Source organism: Schistocerca serialis, chromosome 1, assembly GCF_023864345.2.
Source record: "Schistocerca serialis cubense isolate TAMUIC-IGC-003099 chromosome 1, iqSchSeri2.2, whole genome shotgun sequence".
Taxonomy (NCBI): Eukaryota; Metazoa; Arthropoda; class Insecta; order Orthoptera; family Acrididae; genus Schistocerca; species Schistocerca serialis.
In genome coordinates, this window is record NC_064638.1 from 872,506,368 (window position 1) to 872,533,350 (window position 26,983).

Below are 26,983 nucleotides of genomic sequence, written 5' to 3' on the forward strand. Positions count from 1 at the left end.
TTTGATTTGGATTTCAAAGCCTTAGATCCGCAACTGACCACCTTTTGTGATGGACGTTTGCCAACAGGGAGCCATTTGTACGTAATGTGGTAGTGGTCCCCTTCGATTTACAAGGGCCATGTGATGCAACGTGGTTACACAGGATTTCGGTTGCGTCACAAGGTTGGGGCTTCCAAGACAGTTTACCCACATTCATTAAGAATTTGTTATCCTATCTCTATATCCAGGACAGAGTTGATAGCACCCTTAGTACTCAATATATGCAAAAGTGTTGTTACACAGTAGTCAGTCTCAAATTTTACCCTTTTCACCATTGCTATGAATGGGGTTGAATTGGCCACGGGACCAAACTTAATTCCAAATGGCTATGCAGAAGATGCAAGTAGTTCACAATCTTGGCATTATTTTTTACGTGCAAAACTCTGGGTTATGCACTTTCACAGAATTTGGACGGCCCAAACACACCCCGATTTATATCTAGGTAACTAACTACAGAACTGCTGTAAATGCTAGAAAACTTCACTTTTTAGAACTGCTGTTAGATCACAGACTGATATGGTTACCTCATATAAAGCAGTTGAAGACATCCTGCATGCAGAAATGAATGAAATCTGTCATTTTCAGATTCCAGCAAGTGTTCTGATTGAGATACACCCTTTTATTGACAACTGTCTTGATCGCATTTGTCATATATTTTGCAACGTCTTGGTAGATAAAATCATGAACTGTAATAAATTTGAACCTAAGAGCTGTGCCTTCTGTGGCTAAGTGCTCTACCGACTGAGGTATTCAAGCCCAACTCAAGGTGCACCAGTTTCACTTACATTGGCATCTCATGTTCTGACTTACACTCCCACCAGAAAGGCCTTCCTTCCTTCCTTCCATCCAGCCATCCATCCTTCCATCCATCCATCCATCCATTCATCCATCCATCCATCCATCCTTCCTTCAGAGAGTGCTAGTTCTTCAAGGTATGCAGGAGAACTTCTGTGAAGTTTGCAAAGTGAGAGAAGAGATACTGTTGGATGTGAAACTGTGAACGGTGGAGGGCAGCGTTGTGCTTGCATAACTCAGTCGGTGGAGTGCTTGTCTGTGAAAGACAAAGTTCCCAAGTTTGAGTTGTGGCCCAGCACACAGTTTTAATCTGCTAGAAAGTTTCAGATCAGTGCACACCCCACTGCTGACTGAAAATTCATTGTAGTTTGCTGGTTTTTATTCTAATCAGTCGTTATCAGAATTAAAAATCTGGCATCTCGTTACAGAAGTAACATTTAAAGGTGTGATCAGGTGGTGTTTGTAGTCACTTAAAGTCAGTGAGTGATTGATAATGTTGTGATGCTTTACTTCTGTAACAGCATATGTGAGCTGCCGGGGTGGAGAAGAGTTTGTACCTCTTTAATTCAGACGAATTTTGCATGAGAACGAGACATGCACTTGACCTTCTCCTTATCTACCAGCTAATTAATTATGAGCACAACAGTGACGGAAGGAAGGTTGGTAAAATAAGGAGTACACTCTCACAATAATTTAATAAAAATTGTAATCTACTCTAAAATCATAATTAACAGCATAATTAACAAAAATCATAATTAACAACAGGAAATGGGAGTCTGCCTATGTCTACGAAATGATGTGCAGATTAAATATTACAATTTGATTTATTATACATCAGAACATAAATGCTCATGATTGTCGACACACACAGTAAGTTAGAGGATAGGGTATACTCAAATATTATGAGAATAAAAGTTGCCTCGAGAACAAGGGGCTCCTACTCTCTGTGTTGCTATAGGTTGACGATAATGACTGGAGGTCCTAATGAATCAAATATTAATCTCCTGACTGTATAGCAGTATTACAATTAGTAGTGAGAGCTCAAATGAGATCACATGGAGGAACAAGCAAGATGGACTTGTAGCAAAGCGAGTGTGCATGCTGCGGAGGGATTCAGTATAAAATTGATAAGGTCCTACAATGCCGGAGCTGCAAAATACTGTACCAGTACTGAAATCTGCAGCATGTCATCAGCAGGCAGTGTCCTGATGATGTAGGTGCCGACTTCTGCTGTGCAGGGACTCTCTGTCAACCCCTGGCCGCGAAGGCTGTCCGAGAATTCTAAGTTCTTCCGAAAACGAGCAACCAAGTCGCAAGACCGTCCGACTCCGAGGAACATCAGATCCGGAATCCCACTGTGATGTGATGCAAGAGCGAAGCCTGCATTGCTCAACTCTGTACTCTCCTCGAAAACCGCGAATCAGCATTCAGTGCTGATTCCAAAATTCCCCCAAACTGTCTCGCAACATCATTCGCGTCAATAATGATCGTTCCCTCCAACTTCGAGCAGGGCTGTATGACGTCAACTAGCCTCAGTTTAAGTTGACCAATCATGCCTCTGCTATTCAGCTGAGGGCACTGAACTTGTCGTTTGACCGGCTATGAAAACAACCTGCTTAGACCACCGGCCATCCGGCGCCAGACAGTCGCACCCAGCAGGGCACAGTCCACATGTATTGTCAGAATCAAGAGGACAATGCAGTCAGTCGGTGCCAGGAATCTTCTTTCCGGACGCATCGGAACGGTAAACACATAAACCGCGGCTCCACTCAGACATCTCGCAGGTCGTTTCACCCTGCATACAATAGGCAAAAGTTGACCGACGTCAGTCGTTCTGCCAGGCGCTTAAGCCTATTGTACGAACCCCTCAGAATTCAGGGAAGTGCAGCCCCCAACCGGAAACGCAGTGTGCCGCGTCCTCAGATGCTTGCCTTGCATAGCCCACCCAGGGAAGTAAAACATGTTTAGGAATCAAGTGAAAAGTATTTTTTGAGCTCTCAATACAAATACTCTCATTACAGTAACCTCATTCGGTCTGTTGCTTCCGAGCAATGACATAGAACATTAATAAAATGGATGAAAATGAAAGGAATTTTTAGTTCTGACACAACTTATTAGAACCAAAACTGGTTAACTGTAAAATATAAGCCCAACAGGATCAAAGATGTGAAGGTCTTTTGGTGATGCAGCAGGACTGATTGATAATTGTAGAATGAATTTTCGATGGTGTAATGTGCCATCATCATGATAATGACCGACTTCCTTGACCACTGGGTGTGATAATATATCGGTCGTACCCTCCCTCCACTGACCCCACTGCGGTCCTCAGTCCAGGAGAATTTTCATTGCCGAATTCCACGCCTGACTAAATTGAAATCCATTGTCCTTGTTGATGAAGTTCTCATTCAGCCAGATTATGATAGCCTTCTTGTACACACAAGAATGTGTTTCGCAGAATTTTTGTATCTTTGTACGAGGATCATTCAGTAAGTAATACCCCACATTTTTTTACCATGCCATTAATATACATAGAAAAACGTTCTCGTTGGTGCTTCACATTTGATGTTTGTTCTGTGTGCCAGTGAAGTTCCGAACCATTCTGACAAATGGCAGAGCCGTAGTACAGCATCAAAATGGCGTTTACATAAGACTCATGTTACAAGCAACATGCTGTCATTGAGTTCTTGTTTGCTGAAAAAGAAACTGCGGTGAACATCCGTAAACATTCATGTGCAGCGTATGGCGATGCTGCTGTTGATAGAAGCACATTTGGGCAATGGGAGAAGAAAGATATTGCCTCAGGAAATGCAGAAACAGAGCTCCATGATCAGCTAAGCTTGGGATGTCCTGTCACAGCCACTGCTCCAGACACGCTGAATCATGTGGATGCCATTATTCATGCCAACCGGCGTATCACAACTCAATTCTCTGCGGGAAACACATTTTGAAGATGACGAGAGTGTCAGTCTTGCAGTGCAAACATGGCTACGCCCACACAACAAGAGCTTTTACCAGCAGGAAACAGATGCTCTTCCACAATATTGGTGTACAGCCATAGAAAGTGACGGAGACTACGTAGAAAAATAGGATGTGGACAAGACATGTTGATGTAAATTGCGCACAAATTCTGACTCTTAACATTACATATGTTCTGAGGAAAAAAAAAAAGAGAAAAAAGTAGGGCATTCCTTATTGAATGACCCTCGTATTTCATTTTGTGATTGGTTTTGAGGCAGAGTTCAGCATTTGCTAATTTTGTGGGCTGCTGGATGTTGGTGTGCCATTTGTATTCTGTGTATCGTTCTTCGATTGTGCAAATGATTTTTCTGACACAGACATTTGTGCATGGAACACTGAGCACGATGGAAGGTGGAAGCACACACTGAGAACTGCAGCTCGACTCCCGTGCATGAGATATCCCCACCACTGTGGCCTGCATATCGCGTTGTCCATGCCTAGGGTCAGTAGGGGGGGGGAGATGACCAGTAGATTTATCACACTTACCGTTCCAGGATGGTAGTCAGCAGGAGTGACCTGATGATGACGGCATGTTACAGTCAAAAATTCCTTCTACAATAGTGAATCAATCCGGCTGATGCCCAGAGACTTCAAAGCAGCATATTTTCCGGGAAAACCCAAAAACACATGTGATAAAAGATGTTTGTGAATAAAAGAATGTGGATATTAAAAGTCACTACACTTTCTCAAAAACACTTCTTGCAAGTATATTGACAGGTTCTATTGAAGTTTTAATTGTCACAGACTTTCACTAAATTAGATTAAGGATGTATTACTTATTGGCCAACAGCACCTTCCATTGAAGGCATACTGGACCCTGTGCATGACCATGGAGACCACCTAATGGCTGGAGCTTTCTGCAGAAGATTTGTGTATAGCCCTATGCATTCTTGTGGATAAGATATTCCATCTCAGAAGATACACTGCCAACTACATATTGTGTGGTTAAGATTCATTGTGGGCCAAAACATTACTGTTTTGAAATAATTTTGCAGAACGCCCACGTTGTCTCCTTTTAACCTGCTTGAAAACAGGGATCACAGCAGTAGCTAGACTTGACAAGTACTGAAAGCTCTTTCTCTCCCCGATAACTTGCCCACCTACCCTGAAGGCGGAGGCTATAATACCAAGGATCACACAGGCCCAAATGTCCATTGCTAGAGACTTTGTTCCTCCAAGACTCCGCTACTTTTAGCCTGATACATACTGATGGCTTCAATAATGATTCAAAAGTCATTTACTGCCAAAAAGTTGTTTTTACAGAATTCATTTCCTCCATTATGCAGTATCTACACAATGGAATTGGTAGCAATACCCTAAGCTGTCAGACATATAGAACCTTAATCTGCAGAAGTATTCTCTTTCTCAGTGCTTCCCTCCATAGTACAAAATGTGAAGTTATTGACAATTAGTCTCTGAGTTGTCCCATCAGTCTCCACCATTCACAAACTTTTATACAATCTCCACAAACAGGGACTTATGTTCTATTTGTCTGAACACAGAGTCACAGAGGCATCTTGGCCAAGGATGTAGTAGCTAAGGAAGACCTCAAAGTGAACCTATGGCACGAGCTTGTGACTGGACTGTTGGTCTGACTGCAGATGGAATGAAGCCCTTCTGCCTGCCATGGCATTAAGAGAGGAGGGATTGGCGAGTCCCCCACCCCAGTTGTCCTGTACCCATAGGGAAAAAGCCCTGTTCTTATTTTGATAGCAGATTGGGTGGACCTCGGGCGACCCTGCAGGGCTGGAATGACCCACTCCTACCTGGGTTTGAAGTCAGAATCCCCAGGGCTGCAGTCAAATGCTATAGCCACTAAACCATCATGGCTATACAATGAACCTGCTGCCAATACAAACTCCTGAAACTGACTTACACATGAATTTCATGTGCTGTATCTTACAAAAGTGGGAAGAAGAGTGGTGATAAATTCTTGACTCAACAAACTCTGGATTACAAGGTCCTCCACCAAAAAGAGGAAGGTGTCATTTTACTCATTTTGGAGAAAAGTTGTAGCCTTATGTGTCACTTCCAAGTTGGCTATATCTACCTATATATTCTATGCCAAAAGAGCATTCCCTGGTGCATATGCAGAGTGACCCTGATGCTCCATCCCATCCTAGAGTAATATCCAGACACAGTTCAACTGCGGTGTTGAGTACATCTGGACCAGTCATTGCTACAGATACTGTCTGATGATGCAACAAAAGCAGCTCATGTTCTTATCTTCATACATGAAAATGGATATTACCACACAATTTAAAACTTCCATTTTTGCATTTGGCTTAGAGGATGAATTTGATGGGGAAAGAGGGGGGGGGGGGGTCCTGCTCCAGAAGGCACTTTGCCTTCTCCAACTCAGCTGGTTCTTACCCCAGTATCCTTGAAATCTGTCATTTCTCCTTATCTCACATAATACATTAATTTGTATTTTTCATCTTTTCTGGCATTCTATCCTGGCATTGGTGCAAGTATAAGGGGAAAAGGGGTGGGGGTGTATCTCTTCCATTTTCCACCACAGTTCTTGTCCTGGGTGACCCATGCTCTCCACCCACTATGGTGTCTCCACTAGTGCATGTCTTATAGCTCCTTCCATTGATATTGTGGGTTATATGTACTCCATAAGTCATTTTGTGTGATGGTATCACAGTTTGTGGATTGGCTCTATGCTATATTACGTGCAAAATTTTGCTGTTGGTTGTGAGGACATAAGTATTATATATAATCACACTGTCAAGTCCCTTAGAAATCCTGTTCACCACCACCACCACCACCAAATTATAGCTTCGCATATTATTGAGAGTTTATTTTTGAGGTGTTTTATGACAGTCACTGTTAGAGCGCTAGTCCTGAGCAAGGTGGCACAGTGGTTAAGCCACTAGACTTACGTTCAGGATGTGTAAAGTTCACTCCCCACCTTGCCTTTTCCTCTCTTAATAGGTAAGGTGTACACTGTGCAAAGGAAGTAACTGCTTGGATGATGGAGTATGTGTGACATGTACATATTGTTTCTTTATGTTAGAGAAACCCTCCCTTTGTAGCAGTAACGAATTTCCTGCCAAAAATAAAGGGGTATCAGCCACATTACTCTTAAAAGAGAGTTTTTGTCATTGCAGACCAGAAAAAGAAAATGTTACAAGGATAGGCTAGATGCAATGATGATGACATATTTATTATCATAAAGAATCTATAATATGTCCGCCTGCTTAGCTGGATGGTAACATGCTTGTCTCTCTTGCACTGGGCCTGTATTTGATTCCCAGCTGGGTCAGAGATTTTCTCTGCTCGTGGACTGGGTGTTGTGTTGTCCCCATCATCATTTCATCCTCATTATTGGCCACAAGTCGCTCAATGTGGCTCCGAATGAAATAAAACTTGCACTTGGTGGCCGAACTCAAATGGGACATCCCAACCAACAATGCCATATGATCATTTAATTTTATCTATAATATCTACTGAGGTTATAATAGAATCCAAATGTGAAATAATGTAAGTAAAGGTAAGCGTCCAATGTTGGATCAGATGTAGTAATTGGATGCTTTTATGTACCACCTGCCTCAGAAGCTATGGGCAAAACACTTCAGACAAAGTTTAGAGAACATTGCGAACAAGTTTGCTGTTAATGCCATTATGATAGGCAAAGACTCTACATCCCAGCTACAGGTATATGATTAAAGAGCAGCTACTCTTGGAGGTTCATTGTGGGCCATAATTATCATATGACAGTGAAACTAGGTAGATATGCTAATGAATTAATACAGAACTGATTTACACTGGAAAACAGATATTTCCAGTTTTGGCCACCAGACACAAATCTGGCATTGTACAGCGTCTTGTTGATGTCTCTGGTGCTCATATTGAACAAATTTTGTTAAGTAGAGGTTAACAATAAAATCAACATTATGTCATTCGCAGTTGTTTGCCTTTTTCTGCTCATGTCTAGTTCCTAATCCATTATATGTGGAAATATCTCTGTATTTCTTTCTTGCATCCACAGCAGTGCCAAGTTTGAACCTGGAGACCAAAATTGGAACTATTTTTTTTTTTTTTTCAACACAAATCAGTTCTGAATTAATGCTTTAGACTATCTACCAAGTTTTGCTACGATAATTACAGTTCACACTGGATCTCTTTGAGTAACACAGAATATATCATGAATTAAAACTGGTGCCAGAGATAGTGATTTGTGTGAGAGTTGTTGGTATAACTTATCTGAGAATTACTTTGACCAATATTAGGGACCAAACGAGGTGGCACAGTAGTTAGCACATTGGACTCACGTTTGGGAGGACGATGGTTCAAGCCCATGTCCGGCCATCCTGATTAAGGTTTTCCATGATTTACCCCCCCATGAACCATGGACCTTGCCGTTGGTGGGGAGGCTTGCGTGCCTCAGCGATACAGATAGCCGTACCGTAGGTGCAACCACAACGGAGGGGTATCTGTTGAGAGGCCAGACAAACGTGTGGTTCCTGAAGAGGGGCAGCAGCCTTTTCAGTAGTTGCAAGGGCAACAGTCTGGATGATTGACTGAGCTGGCCTTGTAACAATAACCAAAACGGCATTGCCGTGCCGGTACTGCGAACGGCTGAAAGCAAGGGGAAACTACAGCCGTAATTTTTCCCGAGGGCATGCAGCTTTACTGTATGATTACATGATGATGGCGTCCTCTTGGGTAAAATATTCCGGAGGTAAAATAGTCCCCCATTCGGATCTCCGGGCGGGGACCACTCAAGAGGATGTTGTTATCAGGAGAAAGAAAACTGGCGTTCTACGGATCGGAGCGTGGAATGTCAGATCCCTTAATCGGGCAGGTAGGTTAGAAAATTTAAAAAGGGAAATGGATAGGTTGAAGTTAGATATAGTGGGAATTAGTGAAGTTCGGTGGCAGGAGGAACAAGACTTCTGGTCAGGTGACTACAGGGTTATAAACACAAAATCAAATAGGGGTAATGCAGGAGTAGGTTTAATAATGAATAGGAAAATAGGAATGCGGGTAAGCTACTACAAACAGCATAGTGAACGCATTATTGTGGCCAAGATAGATACGAAGCCCACACCTACTACAGTAGTACAAGTTTATATGCCAACTAGCTCTGCAGATGACGAAGAAATTGAAGAAATGTATGATGAAATAAAAGAAATTATTCAGATTGTGAAGGGAGACGAAAATTTAATAGTCATGGGTGACTGGAATTCGAGTGTAGGAAAAGGGAGAGAAGGAAACATAGTAGGTGAATATGGATTGGGGGACAGAAATGAAAGAGGAAGCCGCCTGGTAGAATTTTGCACAGAGCACAACATAATCATAACTAACACTTGGTTTAAGAATCATGAAAGAAGGTTGTATACATGGAAGAACCCTGGAGATACTAAAAGGTATCAGATAGATTATATAATGGTAAGACAGAGATTTAGGAACCAGGTTTTAAATTGTAAGACATTTCCAGGGGCAGATGTGGACTCCGACCACAGTCTATTGGTTATGACCTGTAGACTAAAACTGAAGAAACTGCAAAAAGGTGAGAATTTAAGGAGATGGGACCTGGATAAACTAAAAGAACCAGAGGTTGTACAGAGATTCAGGGAGAGCATAAGGGAGCAATTGACAGGAAGGGGGGAAATAAATACAGTAGAAGAAGAATGGATAGCTTTGAGGGATGAAGTAGTGAAGGCAGCAGAGGATCAAGTAGGTAAAAAGACGAGGGCTAGTAGAAATCCTTGGGTAACAGAAGAAATATTGAATTTAATTGATGAAAGGAGAAAATATAAAAATGCAGTAAGTGAAACAGGCAAAAAGGAATACAAACGTCTCAAAAATGAGATCGACAGGAAGTGCAAAATGGCTAAGCAGGGATGGCTAGAGGACAAATGTAAGGATGTAGAGGCCTATCTCACTAGGGTAAGATAGATACCGCCTACAGGAAAATTAAAGAGACCTTTGGAGATAAGAGAACGACTTGTATGAATATCAAGAGCTCAGATGGAAACCCAGTTCTAAGCAAAGAAGGGAAAGCAGAAAGGTGGAAGGAGTATATAGAGGGTCTATACAAGGGCGATGTACTTGAGGACAATATTATGGAAATGGAAGAGGATGTAGATGAAGATGAAATGGGAGATATGATACTGCATGAAGAGTTTGACAGAGCACTGAAAGACCTGAGTCGAAACAAAGCCCCCGGAGTAGACAATATTCCATTGGAACTACTGACGGCCGTGGGAGAGCCAGTCCTGACAAAACTCTACCATCTGGTGAGGAAGATGTATGAGACAGGCGAAACACCCTCAGACTTCAAGAAGAATATAATAATTCCAATCCCAAAGAAAGCAGGTGTTGACAGATGTGAAAATTACCGAACTATCAGCTTAATAAGTCACAGCTGCAAAATACTAACACGAATTCTTTACAGACGAATGGAAAAACTAGTAGAAGCCAACCTCAGGGAAGATCAGTTTGGATTCCGTAGAAACACTGGAACACGTGAGGCAATACTGACCTTACGACTTATCTTGGAAGAAAGATTAAGGAAAGGCAAACCTACGTTTCTAGCATTTGTAGACTTAGAGAAAGCTTTTGACAATGTTGACTGGAATACTCTCTTTCAAATTCTAAAGGTGGCAGGGGTAAAATACAGGGAGCGAAAGGCTATTTACAATTTGTACAGAAACCAGATGGCAGTTATAAGAGTCGAGGGACATGAAAGGGAAGCAGTGGTTGGGAAGGGAGTAAGACAGGGTTGTAGCCTCTCCCCGATGTTGTTCAATCTGTATATTGAGCAAGCAGTAAAGGAAACAAAAGAAAAATTCGGAGTAGGTATTAAAATTCATGGAGAAGAAATAAAAACTTTTGAGGTTCGCCAATGACATTGTAATTCTGTCAGAGACGGCAAAGGACTTGGAAGAGCAGTTGAATGGAATGGACAGTGTCTTGAAAGGAAGATATAAGATGAACATCAACAAAAGCAAAACAAGGATAATGGAATGTAGGCTAATTAAGTCGGGTGATGCTGAGGGAATTAGATTAGGAAATGAGGCACTTAAAGTAGTAAAGGAGTTTTGCTATTTGGGGAGCAAAATAACTGATGATGGTCGAAGTAGAGAGGATATAAAATGTAGGCTGGCAATGGCAAGGAAAGCGTTTCTGAAGAAGAGAAATTTGTTAACATCCAGTATTGATTTAAGTGTCAGGAAGTCATTTCTGAAAGTATTTGTATGGAGTGTAGCCATGTATGGAAGTGAAACATGGACGATAAATAGTTTGGACAAGAAGAGAATAGAAGCTTTCGAAATGTGGTGCTACAGAAGAATGCTGAAGATTAGATGGGTAGATCACATAACTAATGAGGAAGTATTGAATAGGATTGGGGAGAAGAGAAGTTTGTGGCGCAACTTGACCAGAAGAAGGGATCGGTTGGTAGGACATGTTCTGAGGCATCAAGGGATCACCAATTTAGTATTGGAGGGCAGCGTGGAGGGTAAAAATCGTAGAGGGAGACCAAGAGATGAATACACTAAGCAGATTCAGAAGGATGTAGGTTGCAGTAGGTACTGGGAGATGAAAAAGATTGCACAGGATAGAGTAGCATGGAGAGCTGCATCAAACCAGTCTCAGGACTGAAGACCACAACAACAACAACAACAACAACATGATTTCCTTAAATCGCTTGGATGCTGGGATGGTTCCTTTGAAAGGGCATGACTGACTTCCTTCCCAAGCCTTTCTTAAGCCGATGGAGCCAATGTCCTCAATGTTTGATCCTCTCTCCCAAATCAACCAAGCAACCAACAACATTAGGAAAAGGATAGACTTCTACCCACCTTGTTTTATACTCATTGTCTCTTCATCATTGTCATCGGCCATTTGGCATTCAGTGTTGGATAACAGCTTGTTCTAGATCTTTCTGCAAATTACGGTCTTCAGCAATACCAATCCATACTGCTCATGCAAATTTTCTGATGTCATCAACGCACCATGCATTAGGTTTTTCTTCACTTTTCGTATCTCTTGGAATCCAGCAAAGAACTTGCTTGGTGCATCTACTTTCCATTCATTGGGCTAATGTTGTATTTACCTCCATTTTAGTTTTGTTGCAATCATAATTACATGTTCCACACAAGTCTGTTTCCTGATTTATTTGTTTGCTCCCCCCCCCCCCCCCCCTCCCTCCATTACTTCCTAACACGCTGCTCTCCTTTGCTCGTTCAGAAATCCTCAGTTTTGTTTGTATTTAAAGTCTATCTCTCACTATCAAAAAGTTCAAATTGATAATACACACTGGTTTTAAACTTTCCATTCTAGACATATTGGAGGTATAGTTTTGAAAACTCTTATTTAGTTTACCAAAGGTACTTAAGGTAATTTTAATTTCTTGTCCAATTCTTTAGAATCCATTTAGCTTTTCTTTTCAACTGCCCTACATAAAAAATCTAGTCACCTGATTCTTTGATTTTATTTTTTAATTTATCTTGTGTGCTTTTTAGGGTTTTGATAATAATTAGTTTTAGTCCTAATATAATTATTTTTCAGACTTACTTTCAAATTTGTTCTTAAAGTGTTCCATTCAGTCTTGAAGTTTATCTGCACCAGAGGCAAACAGCACATTGTCATCAGCAAAACAAAGGTGATCCCGATGTACTCCATTGGTACACATTCCTCCTGGCATAATCCGTATCAAGACAGGCCCTAGTCTCAGATGTTATTGAATTTAGCAATGTTAAAATTCAGGAGTAAGTAAGAAACATATTTTTTGTTTTCTCCAAAAAATTCTTGCCCTGATATAAAGGCCTCCAAAGATGACACTACGAACACCATTTTGAAGATGTGAATTTCAGTTATTTTTTTTAAAAATTTCTATAACAGTTCTAGATAGTTTGTTAGAGTTTTTTTATTTGAAAGATAATTGTTTTATGATTACAATTGTATCCTCTGTTTGGACATATTTGTCAAGGTTCTATTCCTGTCTGCTTTTGAATTTTTTTTATAATTTACAGAATTTTTTTTTTTTCAAAAATGCCAATCCAGCAAAGTTAATTTTTTTGTTGATTAGTACCATTAGTACCATATTATCTGTAAAGGAGAGCTTCCACTTTTAAATTGGACAAGTTTTATTTTTAAAAATATTTTTTTTTTAGCTTTCAAGGGTAATGTATGTCTTCACTGTAGTTATTTGTTACTAATTTGTTTGTTACAATCTTTATTTCTATTGTCTTTGTTGCAGTTATTTCTTATCACTTGCATTGTTGCAGATATTTCTTACACTTTGTTGTAGTTTCTTGTCAGTTTCTTTGTCGTGGTTGCTCATTGCAGGTTTCTGTATTGTAGTTGTTCAGTGCTAATTTGTTTACTGAAGAGGCTTATAAGAAATCTGAGACCATCCAGTGAGTTCTGTGTTTTCATGTGGAATTTGCCAGGGGGCCACAAGAGAGTGAAGTGTGCTGTCTATTAGCATACCCATGAAAGACAAACAAAAAAACAAACTTTGTTCAGGTTGGGAATAAGTGTTCTCATTTGAAGAATCTGTTTCAAAGTGAAGATGTTTCCAGGAACAACTTTTTTGTATTCTAAATGTTTTGACAGAATAACAACAATGATAGTATCTGAACAAGGTGAAGCCTCCCATGGTGCAGATGATGCAGATTTGGCACCAGTAGACAAATAATTATATACCCTGAATCAAGAAACCATGGTCAGTGAAGTTGAGTCATAAGCTCTATGCATTAAGAAAGCGCATAGAAATTACTAAAGCTATGGATGAATACACTACAGCAAAGCTGACCACACTCTTCAAAGTAGAAATTCCATCTTCAGAAGAAAATGAACCAAAGCACTCTTGCACGTTTTATCAGGAATTTTTCACAGATATCAATGCAGCTGTTGAATATTGTGCATCCTACAGTGAAAAGGTGCAAGTTTTTACTATTATTCCAGAGACATTTTCAAAGTAAACAATTTTGAACCACATTCCATCAGTATCAAAGTACATGGTAGACAAATCAAGAAATGAGAGGTCTGTAAAAGGAGTCTTTGGAAGAGCAGATCCCTGTTATGGTCATCCTGTAGAAGCAGCTCAAGTTCAAATAGTGCAGGTCATTTTATCTGGAAGATAAATGGGATTGTTCTCGCCAGAGTGCCAACAAAAAAGACACTATAAGGTCAAAAGTTGTGAAAGTGCTTAATTTGACTCACAGTGTTAAAGAAACTTTTGCAGTTTATAAGAGGAACTATACAACTTCACGTATTGTAAGATCAAAATTTTATGCACTACGACCTATATGGGTAGTTCCACACCCACCAAGGGATGCCTGTTTATATGTGTACTGTGCGAATTTTGAACTTTGTGTGGTAACTTTGAAGAACTTACTGGTGCACATGACATCTGATTCCTTTGTTGGGCGTGTGGAGTCTTTAGTAGTCTGTGACGTAAAGCAAGACACTTGTTTTTTTCAAGAATGTGGTGACTGCCGTGGAAAGGGAGGACTGTCTTTACAGACACTTGGCCTGGAAGACGTAGCAGATAACTTTGCAGAAATTACATATGTGATGTGGGAGGAAAATAAACTAATTAAGAAAACTGTTGCCTTTGACAGTTTCATTGATGAACTTGGTAAATGGTCAGTGAAAGCAATAACACATCTGCATTGAAGAAATTGCAACAACATCACATTGCAGAAATGAAAGGGTGTGTACTGATTGAAGAACTATGTTTAGTGCTTCACTGTGATTTTCCTGAGAACTGGTCTCTAATTCTCCCACAAGAAGTACAAGGGTATCATTGGAGTAATGACCAGGTTTCAGTTTTTACAGGAGTGGCTTATTTTCAAAACAAGACCACAAGTATTGCAGTTATAAGTGAGGACACAAGACATGACTCAGCACATGCTCCGTTAGCAATGCGCAAAATTCTTCAACTTCAAACAAGGGCAGAGAAGATCATCATTATTTCTGATGGTGCTCCTAGTCTCTTTGAATCGAGTAAGTTGCTTGTGCCAACTGACTGGGTATACAGTGTTACTGGTCATGGGAAGGGGCCTTGTGATGGTGTAGGGTGCCTGCTGAAGCACCATGCTACAAAACATAATCTTTCTAGACCAAACACAGTTGTGGTTCAGAATGCTTAGGATTTTACGAGGGTCGGGATATCTTACACGTCAACAGCCCTCATTCTTTTGTCCAAAGAGGAAATCAAAGAATTCCATGAGCAGAAAAAAGAAGAATGGTCCAAACAAGCTACTCCTGTATAAAAGGAATTCACAAGACATATTTTTGGACTCAAAGTGATGGGCAAACTCATATTGCACGCACTTTTAAGAGTAAGAAAGAAGAAATTTTGTTTGTTCGGCCAACACCTCAGAAACAGCAGGATAATATTCAGATTCACAACCTGAGAAGGGGGATGTTTGTGGCATGTGTGTGTGACTGTGACTGGTGGATTGCAGAGATTATAGACACAAGTTATGAGTTAAATGAAATTGTAGTGAACTTTATGCTACCACATGGGCCAGCTGCTGGATATAGGTTTCCAGCTGAAGGACAGCAACAATGCCATCGGTGCTCACTTCCTGTTCACGATGTTTTGAAGATTGTAAGTGCTCCAGTTCCTATTGGTTCACCAGGAAGGCATCTCCATATCAAAGGAAGATACTGAAGCAGTGGAACACGTTTTTAGTTCATTGACTGGCTAATTTCAGTACAAAACAGAGTGCACAGAAGTTGTATAAATTGAAACCTTTAAGTATTTGGGTCTTTCACATACATTTTGGAACCATTTAAAATGCTTGAAAAATGAGTCTCATACTCATCTTTCAAAACTAAAATTATGTTAAATAAGGCTAGATTTTGATTTTAATGCCCCTGTCATGCGATAATGTGGTAATGAAACAGGTTTTATGTATGGCAAAAATTTCAGTTGCTTATAAAACCTGTTCAAATTAAAAGTGGAAGCTCTCCTTTTCAGGTAATGTAGAACTATATGATATTAATCAACAGAAAAAAAATTGGGGATTGGCATTTTGGAAAAAAACTTTTCCATAAATTATAAAAATAGTTTAGAATGCTTTAGTAAAAGAACCTTGACAGGTAAGTCCAAATGGAGGATTTCATTGTAATTATAAAGGAATTATCATTCAAATAAAAAAAAAACATAATATTTAGAACTGTTCCAGAGATACAGCATTTTAAATTTTTTTCCAAAATTCACATCTTCAAAATGGTATGCGCAGTGTCATCTTTGGAGTAGAAATTTTTTTGGAGAAAACAAAAAAATGTGTGTTCCTTAATTAATACTTCATTTTAACATATGCTAAATTCAATAACATCCGAGACTATGAAGGTTAGATTTTTTCCTATTGACTGATGATATCATTTTATATGTTGTAACAATGAAATCTGTGATTGTAAACAGAAACAAATTGCAGCGTGTAGTAACTACCCAATGCCACTTAATGGTTTAGTCCATTTGGCTTCCAAAATTTTCACTTGGTAGCAGTTTGCACTTGTCTCATGCTCGAGAATGTTGATTTGATAAAATGTATCTAATGTTTTTATCTGACTGATGTGGCACAGGTAAGCTAGGAAGCAATATTCTAGTTGTTGTAATATGTCTCTTATCAATGGTGAAATATATCATATTGCCTAATACCAATTTGATGTTGTATTTTTGTAACCGTTGATAATGGTGAAAAATAAAAGTGTGGTCAAGACAAAAAAGTGCATCCAGATGACCATGTTGTCTCTCAGCATTTTCATGCAAATTGCAGTTGTACATGATATAGGTAGAAGGCAACATGTTAAAGAAATACACACACACACACACACACACACACACACACACACACAGACACAGACACACACACACACACACACACACACACACACGTTTTAACATCACAGAAAACGTAATTTTTCATTACAAGAATCAAGAGTGAGTAATACATTCTTATGTTTTTTCTTATTGGTTATTAATGGATTTCTAAATCAGCATCCTCAGTGGCCCCAGACCATGGTATGATGCTTGATTAACAACACACTTGTTACTCACATGGTGATGGCACAAAATTGTCTCTCCAATGTCCAGGAGCCCCTGTAAAATGTTACACAAGTGAAAAATAGCATTTATATAAACAATGTAGCTAAATTAATGGTCTACGTCCTGGTACACAGCCAAGTTCTTTTGATTTTATGCACAGTATTTTGAAGATAATTTGACTAGAAGAAGGGATCGGTTGGTAGGACATGTTCTGAGACATCGAGGGATCACCAATTTAGTATTGGAGGGCAGTGTGGAGGGCAAAAATCGTAGAGGGAGACTAAGAGATGAATACACTAAGCAGATTCAGAAGGATATAGGCTGCAGTAAGTACTGGGAGATGAAGAAGCTTGCACAGGATAGAGTAGCATGGAGAGCTGCATCAAACCAGTCTCAGCAATGAAGACCACAACCACATTTTGAAGATCGAACCAGTCCTTTTCTTTAGGCGCTATGAGTTGTACTGTTATGTGTACTCATGGCATGGAGTCCAGCTGTATACACAAAAGCATACCAGTAAACAATGTCACCGAGAAAACTTGACATATCACAAATCAACTTGAAATTTGTTAATTCCTTTTGTGTTATGACACACCTATTTATATTATAGTTTCTGGCAAGCCTGAATTATACACATCCCTGATGTCCGATTGCGTGCTGTCCCAACTGTTCACATTGTTTGTGTTCCATACAGGATTGACTAGTTACACATCCATGATATCTGATTGCGTGCTGTTACTGTTGTGGCGTAACAAGCTTGCTACGCCACACTGGGAAGGGAGCCGAAAGAAAGGCACGCGTACACACACGCCGACTGGCGTCAAGTCTGGAACAGGATAACTATTGAATGGTAGCAAGAAAAGTACGTAGCTGCTTTATACTTAACTTTTAATCTTTGTTGGTTTACACGTTCTTCTTGAGACATTTATACGATAACTCTCAAAGTAGGTAAGGCTAATGGCGCCTTGCTAGGTCGGAGCCATGGACTTAGCAGAAGGCTATTCTAAATGTCTCTCGTCAAATGAGAGGAAGGCTTCGTCTGTATTGTCGCTAGCAATGTCGTCCGTACAACTGGGGTGAGTACTATTCCGTAACTCGAGACCTGCCTTGTGGTGGCGCTCGGTCTGCGGTCACACAGCGGCGACACGCGGGTCCGACATGTACTAAATGGACCGCGGCCGATTTAAGCTACCACCTAGCAAGTGTGGTGTCTGGCGGTGACACCACATTCCTCCCCCGCAAATCGGCGAACGGTCGTGTTATAAGGCTTCCGCCCGCTGTGGGGAGGACCTCATGTTGACGTATGCAATGAGGTGGGGAACCTAACAACAGGCGAGGCTGTGCCACCCGCACCCGGCCATTCGGTCCGAGGGGAGCTAGGAAACGCCTGAAAACCTAGTCCAGGGTGCACGTCAACATGCGGTGTCTGGTGTCTGCGCCCGTAATGAGACAGGAGGGGCCGAAGGGTCGACCTCCATTGCGTCGGGGTACCCGACGCGCGATGACGTCATGTGGTCCGGAGCGGGCAAGAGGTCCATGGCGGAGGACGGCTGGTCACGGGAAGCGATCGGCGGCGCGTGACCCAGGGAGGCTCTTGGCGGCTGCAGCGAAGCGTCGAATGCGGGCGGCGCCGGCGGGAGAACAGGCGGCGGCGGCGGCTGCGGCTGCGGCAGCGCGGCGCAAAATGGAAGGCATCGTCGGTAACACCTGGGGATGAGGCGAGCCAGTAGATGGGTCCCCAGGGCGCTGACCGGACGGCACCGTCGCTGAAAGCAGACGGGGAGTGGCAGAACCCGTGCGACGACAGAGGCGCAGCTGATTGAGATGCCGATGCTCCTCACCAGAGGCCCCCAAAACCAAATACATCGCGCGGCCGAGGCAGCGAAGAATGCGCCCTGCGAGCCAACGCCGTGAACCGCGATAGTTGCAATAGAATACAACGTCGCCTGGAGCAAAAGCATGAGTCTGCCGCTGCACAGGAACCTGATGCAGTGGATGCAGCAAAGACATCAAGGTTCGATGAGGACGACCATGGAGCAACTCAGCCGGCGAGCGACCATCTCGGGGCTGAGAGCGATACGAGGACAAAAAGAGCAACAACGCGTCCTCCCGAGAATGCGACTCTTTCAACTTCAACATCTGGGACTTGAAAGTCCGGACCAATCGTTCAGCGGCACCGTTTGACTGATGCGAAAACGGCGCGGATGTCAGATGTTGAATACCATTGGCCTGGCAGAATGACTGAAATTCCGCGGACATGAATTGTGGGCCATTGTCGGAAACAATAGTCTGCGGAAGACCTTCAATGCAAAAGATAGCAGACAACGCTTGGATGGTGGCAGATGACGTCATGGAAGACATCCGGACAACAAAAGGAAAATTACTGAAGGCATCGACCAGAACCAACCATCGAGCATTCCAGAATGGACCAGCAAAATCGATGTGCAAACGTTGCCAAGGGGAAGTGGCTTTTGGCCATGCAAAGACTTTCCGCGGCGGTGCGGATTGTTGTGCGGCACACGCCATGCAAGAAGAACACATATTCGTAATCGCAGCATCGATTCCGAACCAAGTACAGTGCTGACGAGCAAGTTGTTTCGTTCGCACTATACCCCAATGTCCTTGGTGATGAAGCCGTAAAACAGAGGACTGTAACGAACGTGGGACCACGACTCTGGACTGATCATTATCAGAACGCAACAACAAAACACCACGTCGAACAAAAAGTCTCTCCTGATGAGCAAAAAATCGGCGAACCAACGGATCCGCGATCCGAGACTTTGACAAAGGCGATTGCGTAGCAACAAAACGCAAAACGGTAGCAAGGACAGGGTCAGCAGCTGTGGCTGTAGCAACACGACGAAAATCAATCGGAAACGATTCGACCACTTCATCGGTTTCCGAATCAATGAACATGCAAGCAAGTTCGGAAGAATCGAATGCTTTATCCTCAGCAACAGGCAAACGGGACAATGCATCGGCGTTTCCGTGCTTAGCAGTGGACCGATACAAGATATCGTAGCGGTACTGCGAGAGGAAAATAGACCAGTGAATGAATTTCTGCGCTGTACGCGGAGATACAGGTTTGTTCGGATGAAAAAGTGACGTCAAAGGTTTGTGGTCTGTGATGATGGTAAAGTGACGACCATACAAGAAATCATGGAACTTAGCAACACCAAACACGAGAGCCAAAGCTTCTTTCTCTATCTGTGAATAATTTCTTTGCGCAGACGAGAGCAATTTGGACGCAAGGGCAATAGGCGATCATGCGATCCATCTTTGTGCGCAAGCACAGCACCGATCCCGAAATCCGATGCATCAACCATCAACAAAAGGGGTTTCTGGGGATCGAATGGCGTAAGGCAAGTATTAGAAAGCAACGCCGATTTCAACCGGCGAAAGGCGCGTACGCATTCCGTCGTCCAGAGAAACGGAACACCTGTACGGCGCAAGCGATGAAGCGGAGCGGAAATGGAAGAGGCATTGCGCACATTCACTCACACCTTGTGATGCTAAATCGTGTAATGTTCTTGCGACCTCATGATGCAATGCGTGAGGAACATTGCGCGCTCTGAAAAATTTCTGTTGCGCGTTTACTTTCAGTTCCAAGTGTGCTTCATAGTTTTTAGCGCAACCTAAGCCTGGTGCAAAAATGTCTGCAAATTCGTCACATAAGCGAGAAACACTGTCTGCAGGCACAGTCTGATTCACTGATAGGACCTGATTTACAATAGACATGTTAAACAACTGAAATAAATCTAAACCAAACAAGTTCACTGCAGTAGAAGAACGAAGAACGTAAAATGACACAAGTTTTGTTTGTCCTTTATATGTTGCAAGAAGAGTGCACTGTCCTAACACAGGGATGAGCTGTCCTGAATAACTTTTTAGCGTAACATTTGCGGCACGCAACGGAGGTGTGCCCAGTTGTTTGTACGTGTCGTGATTGAGCAATGAAACTGCAGCTCCGGTATCGAGCTGGAATGGTATGACCTTGCCATTAAAGTCCAAATCTACAAAAAGTTTATTGTCCTGCTGACGACAAGAGCGACTGTTTTGGGCAATTTGAACAGAAACTTGTACAGAATCACTTGCTAATTGACGTGATTTCCGGCGACGTCGATGCACAGTTTTTGTGGGACGAACACAGTCACTGTTAGAGAAAGTGGCACTGGATGAAGCGGAATTAACTACACGAATATCCATGGGCGAAGGTCCACAAGCCTGAGTGTCCTTGGTTCGATTCCGGCGCGAAGCAAAGGGCCGGGAATGATTGTGATTGTCTGATCTGAGCTTTTTCTGGCAAACACTTTGAACATGTCCTTTCTTATTACAGAAAAAGCAAATAGCTTGGCGTGACGGGCAATGTTCACGCGAATGTCTAGTAGCACACCGCGGGCATGATTTCACTGCATTTGTGGGCTGGCGCGGCACACCTGGTTTAGAGCGCGGCGGCAGCTGCGTCGAAGTGCGCGAGGGCAGGTTACCGGGCCGCACAGCGCGTCCAGCGGGCCGGTTAATGTTTCACACTGCTGGCGAAGTTTCAAAAGATTCCTGAGCACAGTCAAGTGTGTCTTGTCTATCCAATATGTCTATCACTTGTTGAAGGGAGGGATTAACTAGTTTCAAAATTTGCTCCCGTATGCGAACATCAGAAACGTTTTGTGCAATTGCATCACGTACCATTGTATCTGAATAAGAAAGGCCACAGTCACATTCAAAGGCGCAGTCCCTAGTAAGTCCTTGCAATGTTGCTACCCACTCCCTATTAGTTTGACCGGCCGTACATTTCGTACGAAAAAACATATACCGTTTTGCAACCACATTAACTGTTTCTTTGAAATAGGCATCTAAAGCAGACAAAATTTTGTCGTAGGACAGAGTTGCTACGTCGCGTCGGGGAAACAATTTCACTATCACACGGTAGGTGGACACACCGACACAAGAAAGCAAAAACGGCTACCGCTCATTACCTTGAATTCTGTAGGCGGCTAGATGAAATCCGAACTGTCGGGACCATTCAGTCCAAGATTCGTGCGCCGCATTAAAACTGCGAAATGGCGGTGCAACTGCATGTTGTGGCTGCGGTAGAGGTGAAGCGGCAGCTGCCGCATCGTGTTGCAGTGCACGTTGACCCTGGACGAGCTGTCCAAGGGCATCCAATAACGCCTGCGTCTGCTGATTCTGCAAGCGATAAAATTCGGACAGTACATCTGGAGATTGTGGCGAAGCCATGACACAAATAAATCAGAGCAAAGCAAGTAGAAAGAACACGATCCCATCCTCGTCGCCAATCTGTTGTGGCGTAACAAGCTTGCTACGCCACACTGGGAAGGGAGCCGAAAGAAAGGCACGCGTACACACACGCCGACTGGCGTCAAGTCTGGAACAGGATAACTATTGAATGGTAGCAAGAAAAGTACGTAGCTGCTTTATACTTAACTTTTAATCTTTGTTGGTTTACACATTCTTCTTGAGACATTTATACGATAACTCTCAAAGTAGGTAAGGCTAATGGCGCCTTGCTAGGTCGTAGCCATGGACTGAGCAGAAGGCTATTCTAACTGTCTCTCGTCAAATGAGAGGAAGGCTTCGTCCGTATTGTCGCTAGCAATGTCGTCCGTACAACTGGGGCGAGTACTATTCCGTAACTCGAGACCTGCCTTGTGGTGGCGCTCGGTCTGCGGTCACACAGTGGCGACACGCGGGTCCGACATGTACTAAATGGACCGCGGCCGATTTAAGCTACCACCTAGCAAGTGTGGTGTCTGGCGGTGACACCACAGTTACAATTCTTCGTGTTGGTTGTATTTCATACAAGACTGAGTAGTATAATTTTATTGGATTTTTTACTTTGTTTTTGAATATCAGTTTTATTGCATGAAAGCGACAAACAAACAAAAAGAGCAGAATTGGCAGTCACTAACTGGCAATTGAGTGCTGGGTGTTACTAGGTTTTGAGCTTCAGTATTGTTATGTTATGACATACAGGATGAAATAGAATACAAGCTTAAATGCGAGTGTTGCCTTCTGATCTTTAAATACGTTTATGCATCACATGTTAGGTAAGTGATGGCTTGTACTCGTAATTTATTTGCTATTTCTGACTGGAGTTCTCATTATCACAACATATGCTCAACACAGCATTCTTCTACTAAACACATTGATTTCAGGGTTTTGTTTGTGGTAGCTAATTTGTTTCTGTTTTGTTTGGGTGTGGGAGACACCAAGAAACTAATAGAAAAAATATTTATTTTCACTTTTCTTTAAAACTTTCAGATCTCACTAGGAAACAAGAGACATTTTACAACCAATTTAATTGCCATTCTGGCACAACATATGAAGTGGTCACTGTTCCTAATGATCCTCATTCATTTCTGAGTTGTGGAGAAGATGGCACTGTTCGGTGGTTCGATCTACGCTTGAAGGATCGATGCAATAAACCTCAATGCAAGGAGGTAAGTTTTATTTTTAAGATTCCTCTGTTTGCCTGTAATAGATATGATTTGTATGAATGTTTGTTTGTATTTGCATTCAGCTCATTTTATCACACTGCAATTTGCTCAACTTGTGGTCTTACATTCTTGGGGGAGGGGAGGGGGTTGGGTTATAACCCTATTTATTCTAATTTATGTCTTTTTTTGTCTTTTATGCTTCTCTCCTTATTTCTCTTTCAAAAATACTGTTTATATTACAGGATGTTCTTATATCATGCCAGCGTGCAGTTACAGCATTGTCTGTAAACCCAGTAGCACCATACCAGCTGGCAATTGGTTGCTCAGATAGCACAGTGCGAATGTTTGATCGCCGCACACTTGGGACTAAAGCATCAGGTATATCTAATTTAAGTTGTTGAATTGATTTCAGAATTGACTTGGTTAAATTTCTAATTATTAAAATACTGTTTTTATGATGTATTTCATGACAATGTAACAGATAGGAAATGCTTTAGGTTGGACGGACACAGGATCATCATTGAGGCCCCTTTGTTCATTCACGGTACCTGGACTTGAGAATCGATCATTTCGTATTACGTCACTCTGCTTTAGTCCAGCTGGCGAAGATGTCCTTGTCAGTTACTCATCTGACCATCTCTATCTTTTTTGCGTCAAGGTAAGAAAAATTTAGCTGACTTACTTTAAAATAAAATTACAGTACAAATTGCTAATGCGAATGTGATTGTTATGTATTTATGTGGAAAGAATGAAAAATATTTTGCTAACATATATGAATGTGATTGTTGTAACTTACTTCATTATGGGCCACATAGTAGGTCACACATCACAGATCTTGAAGGTTGGCAGTTGATTACAATAAATGTAAATAAATCCATGACATTTCTGTTAAACAGGATTATTTTTTTTTAATTTTGGGAAACAGGGCTGCATACTTGTATTAATGTAATGGGTCTCTTCAGGCGTGGCAGCATAACCTCAATCTGTGTTATATCTTCCTATCAAGGCTAAAAAATTTTGAAATTCAGGCACGATAGGGACATCATGGTACTGATTCCATAACTGCCATATCCTTACAGACTCTGTCTCCAGTAGTAAGAAAATTCTGGTAGAATCTAAAAGCTACACAAGTAAAAAAGACCACTCACCAGAAAGTGGAAGTGTTGAGTCGTTGAACGGCACACATGAAAAAGAAATAATTTATTCCGAAAGCTAGCAAGTTTCTTTCTTGAGCTAGAGTACACACACACACACACACACACACACACTATCTGCTAGAAGCACACTGCCAGGATTGCAGCTCAGCAGGTCGACTAGGGTAGGGTGGGGTTGTGTTCAATGGGATGAGTATGGGGGGGGGGGGGGGCGGAGAGAGAGAGAGAGAGAGAGAGAGAGAGAGAGAGAGAGAGAGAGAGAGGAGGGGGGGGGGGCGCAGAAAGAGGGATTGAGGGTGAGCAGCTGGTTTTCCTGCTGGAATGTGGGATGAAGGGGTGGCAGGCGCATGGGCTAGGCATTGGTGTCAGAGCTGGTGGGCAGTGGCACATGATGAAGGTGACATGAAGAGGTGAACTTGAGGAAGGAATAGGCCGGGAAATGGGATAAAGTTGGTTGATGGTGGTGGAAAGTGGGTTAATGGAGACTGAGGCCTGTTGGGTTATGAGAGTGAAGGATGTGTTGCAAGGATAACTCCCATTTATGTAATTCAAAAAACCTGGTAACGGAGGGAAGAACCCAGCCAGAAAACCAGCTGCTTCCCTCTGAGCTACTAGCTACCCATCCATCTCCAGCCCCTCTTCCTCCCTTCCGCCTCTCTAACCCTCTACCCACATCATCTGACAATACCCCACCCCACCGTAGTCCACCTACTGATACAAAACCCTGGCAGTGTGCTTCTAGCCAATTCTCTATAGGAACACGTGTAGTGTGTGTGTGTGTGTGTGTGTGTGTGTGTGTGTGTGTAGAACCAGTCTTAAGTCATCTACAAGGGAATAATCCATGTCGTGCTGGTTATGACCAGGAACGACAAAGAGATGGACTAGAATATGGTGTAGGTTATTGTTTGGGTGATGGCATACAACTTTGGTTTGAAAGGATAGGTTTTTGGGTAGGATATTCCTCATCTCTGGGCACCATGAGATGTAGGCAAAGCCTTGCTGAAGCATGTGGTTTAGTTTTTCAAAGTTTGTATTATACTGGATGATAAGGGGAATGTTGGTCAGTGTCTGTTCGTAGTGGCCATAGATTTGTTGGTGACACACGTAAAGATGCATATGAAATACATGTGGCCTCACTAGTCAGGATATTGTGTGCCTGTGAAGATTTGGTATATTTGGCAACTCTTGCTTCCCACTCCAGATGCCGCATCCACTAGACACAAGGCTGTAGGTTACAGTCTTTTTAATGTGGGGTGGGTAGCAGCCTTTGTATATGTATACTATTCTTCTTTAATATGTTAAATAAGAATAGAGGTTCTTATGGAGCCACCTAAGAGGTTGAGATCAACATCTAGGAAGGCAACTCATTGCAATGGGAAGTGGTGATGAAGTATAATTAGGAGAAGATTTTGATGTTCTGGAAGAAAGAGCTGAAATATTCCTTGCCATCAGTTGATATAGTGAAGGTTTTACCAAAGAATCTAAACTGGACTATGTGTTTTTGTGTTGAGTAAGTGGAAAGTGTGAGGGTTTTCTCCTTCTTGAAGATGTCGTCTTGGTCATTTTGGAGGGGCCCCACCTTCTACCAGACTTTTTCCATGAAATGACTACTGTTACATAATAACATGTGCTGTTAGATGATTCACAAGCAGAGTTCATTATCCTGATTACATGTTGGTTTAACTTCCAATTGGTAATAAATGCCTACAACCAGTTAATAACAGGCACTGACCCTTCTCACTTTTGAGAGTCAAAAAAACGATTCTGTTTGATACATAGATCTCCTTAGTTTCTGAGTCCCATGATTATGAAACTTTGCCATGGATGGAGCTTCATGGCACACTGCAGCTTTCTGTAGACTCTGAGCCCATGTCTTCTCTGATGCCATAAGCACCCGTCCGGCGCACATTTTTGCACTAACAAAAGGAAGGATTTACTCAAGTTGGCAAAGAATGGAACTATATGAACACATTTCACGGTATCATAGATTTGTTTGTGGATTCAGCCTTCAATGCAGAAAAAATTATGGGTTAGCACCCACAGTAAGAAGTAAGGAGTGTGATGTTAATGGGACAGGAATTGGGAGACGTAGATGGGTGAGGAAAGTGACTAGTGTCTTAAGTGAAAGTGAGACTGCAGACAATTGGTTGAAGATTCTGCTTAATGAAGGCAGATTTTATTTTTAATAAAGGCAGAATGTTTTCCTGCTGGAGAATTTTAACCATTCACATTGGAAATGAAAGTGGTTGTGTGGAACTTGGGGAATAAATAAGAAGTAGTACTTTGATTCATGACATTGTCCAGTGAAAACTAGATGAGGTCACAGTCGGCTTTAAGGCCATAATGAGTAGCTTTTAATTTCATGTATGTAATTATGGATTGATTGCAAAGGATTTGGGAAAGGAAGGTGAAGGGAGGTTCGTGGTGAGGAATTCCTGGAAATTTGCATGTGCCTGGGAGCACAGAGTGACAGATCATGGTTGAAGAAAGGTTGGAAC

General features: G+C 42.0%; 1 protein-coding gene across 4 annotated transcripts in view; it reads left to right on the top strand.

Moving 5' to 3' along the window:
- LOC126486149 (DDB1- and CUL4-associated factor 6-like) overlaps window positions 1–26,983 on the top strand; it is a 227,199-nt gene that overhangs the window by 31,894 nt on the left and 168,322 nt on the right. For all 4 annotated transcript variants that reach the window (XM_050108930.1, XM_050108929.1, XM_050108927.1 and 1 more), the window contains exons 4-6: window positions 23,156–23,334; window positions 23,574–23,709; window positions 23,829–23,989. In XM_050108930.1, the coding sequence (XP_049964887.1) occupies window positions 23,156–23,334; window positions 23,574–23,709; window positions 23,829–23,989 (476 nt within the window). The remainder of the gene's footprint in view (window positions 1–23,155; window positions 23,335–23,573; window positions 23,710–23,828; window positions 23,990–26,983) is intronic.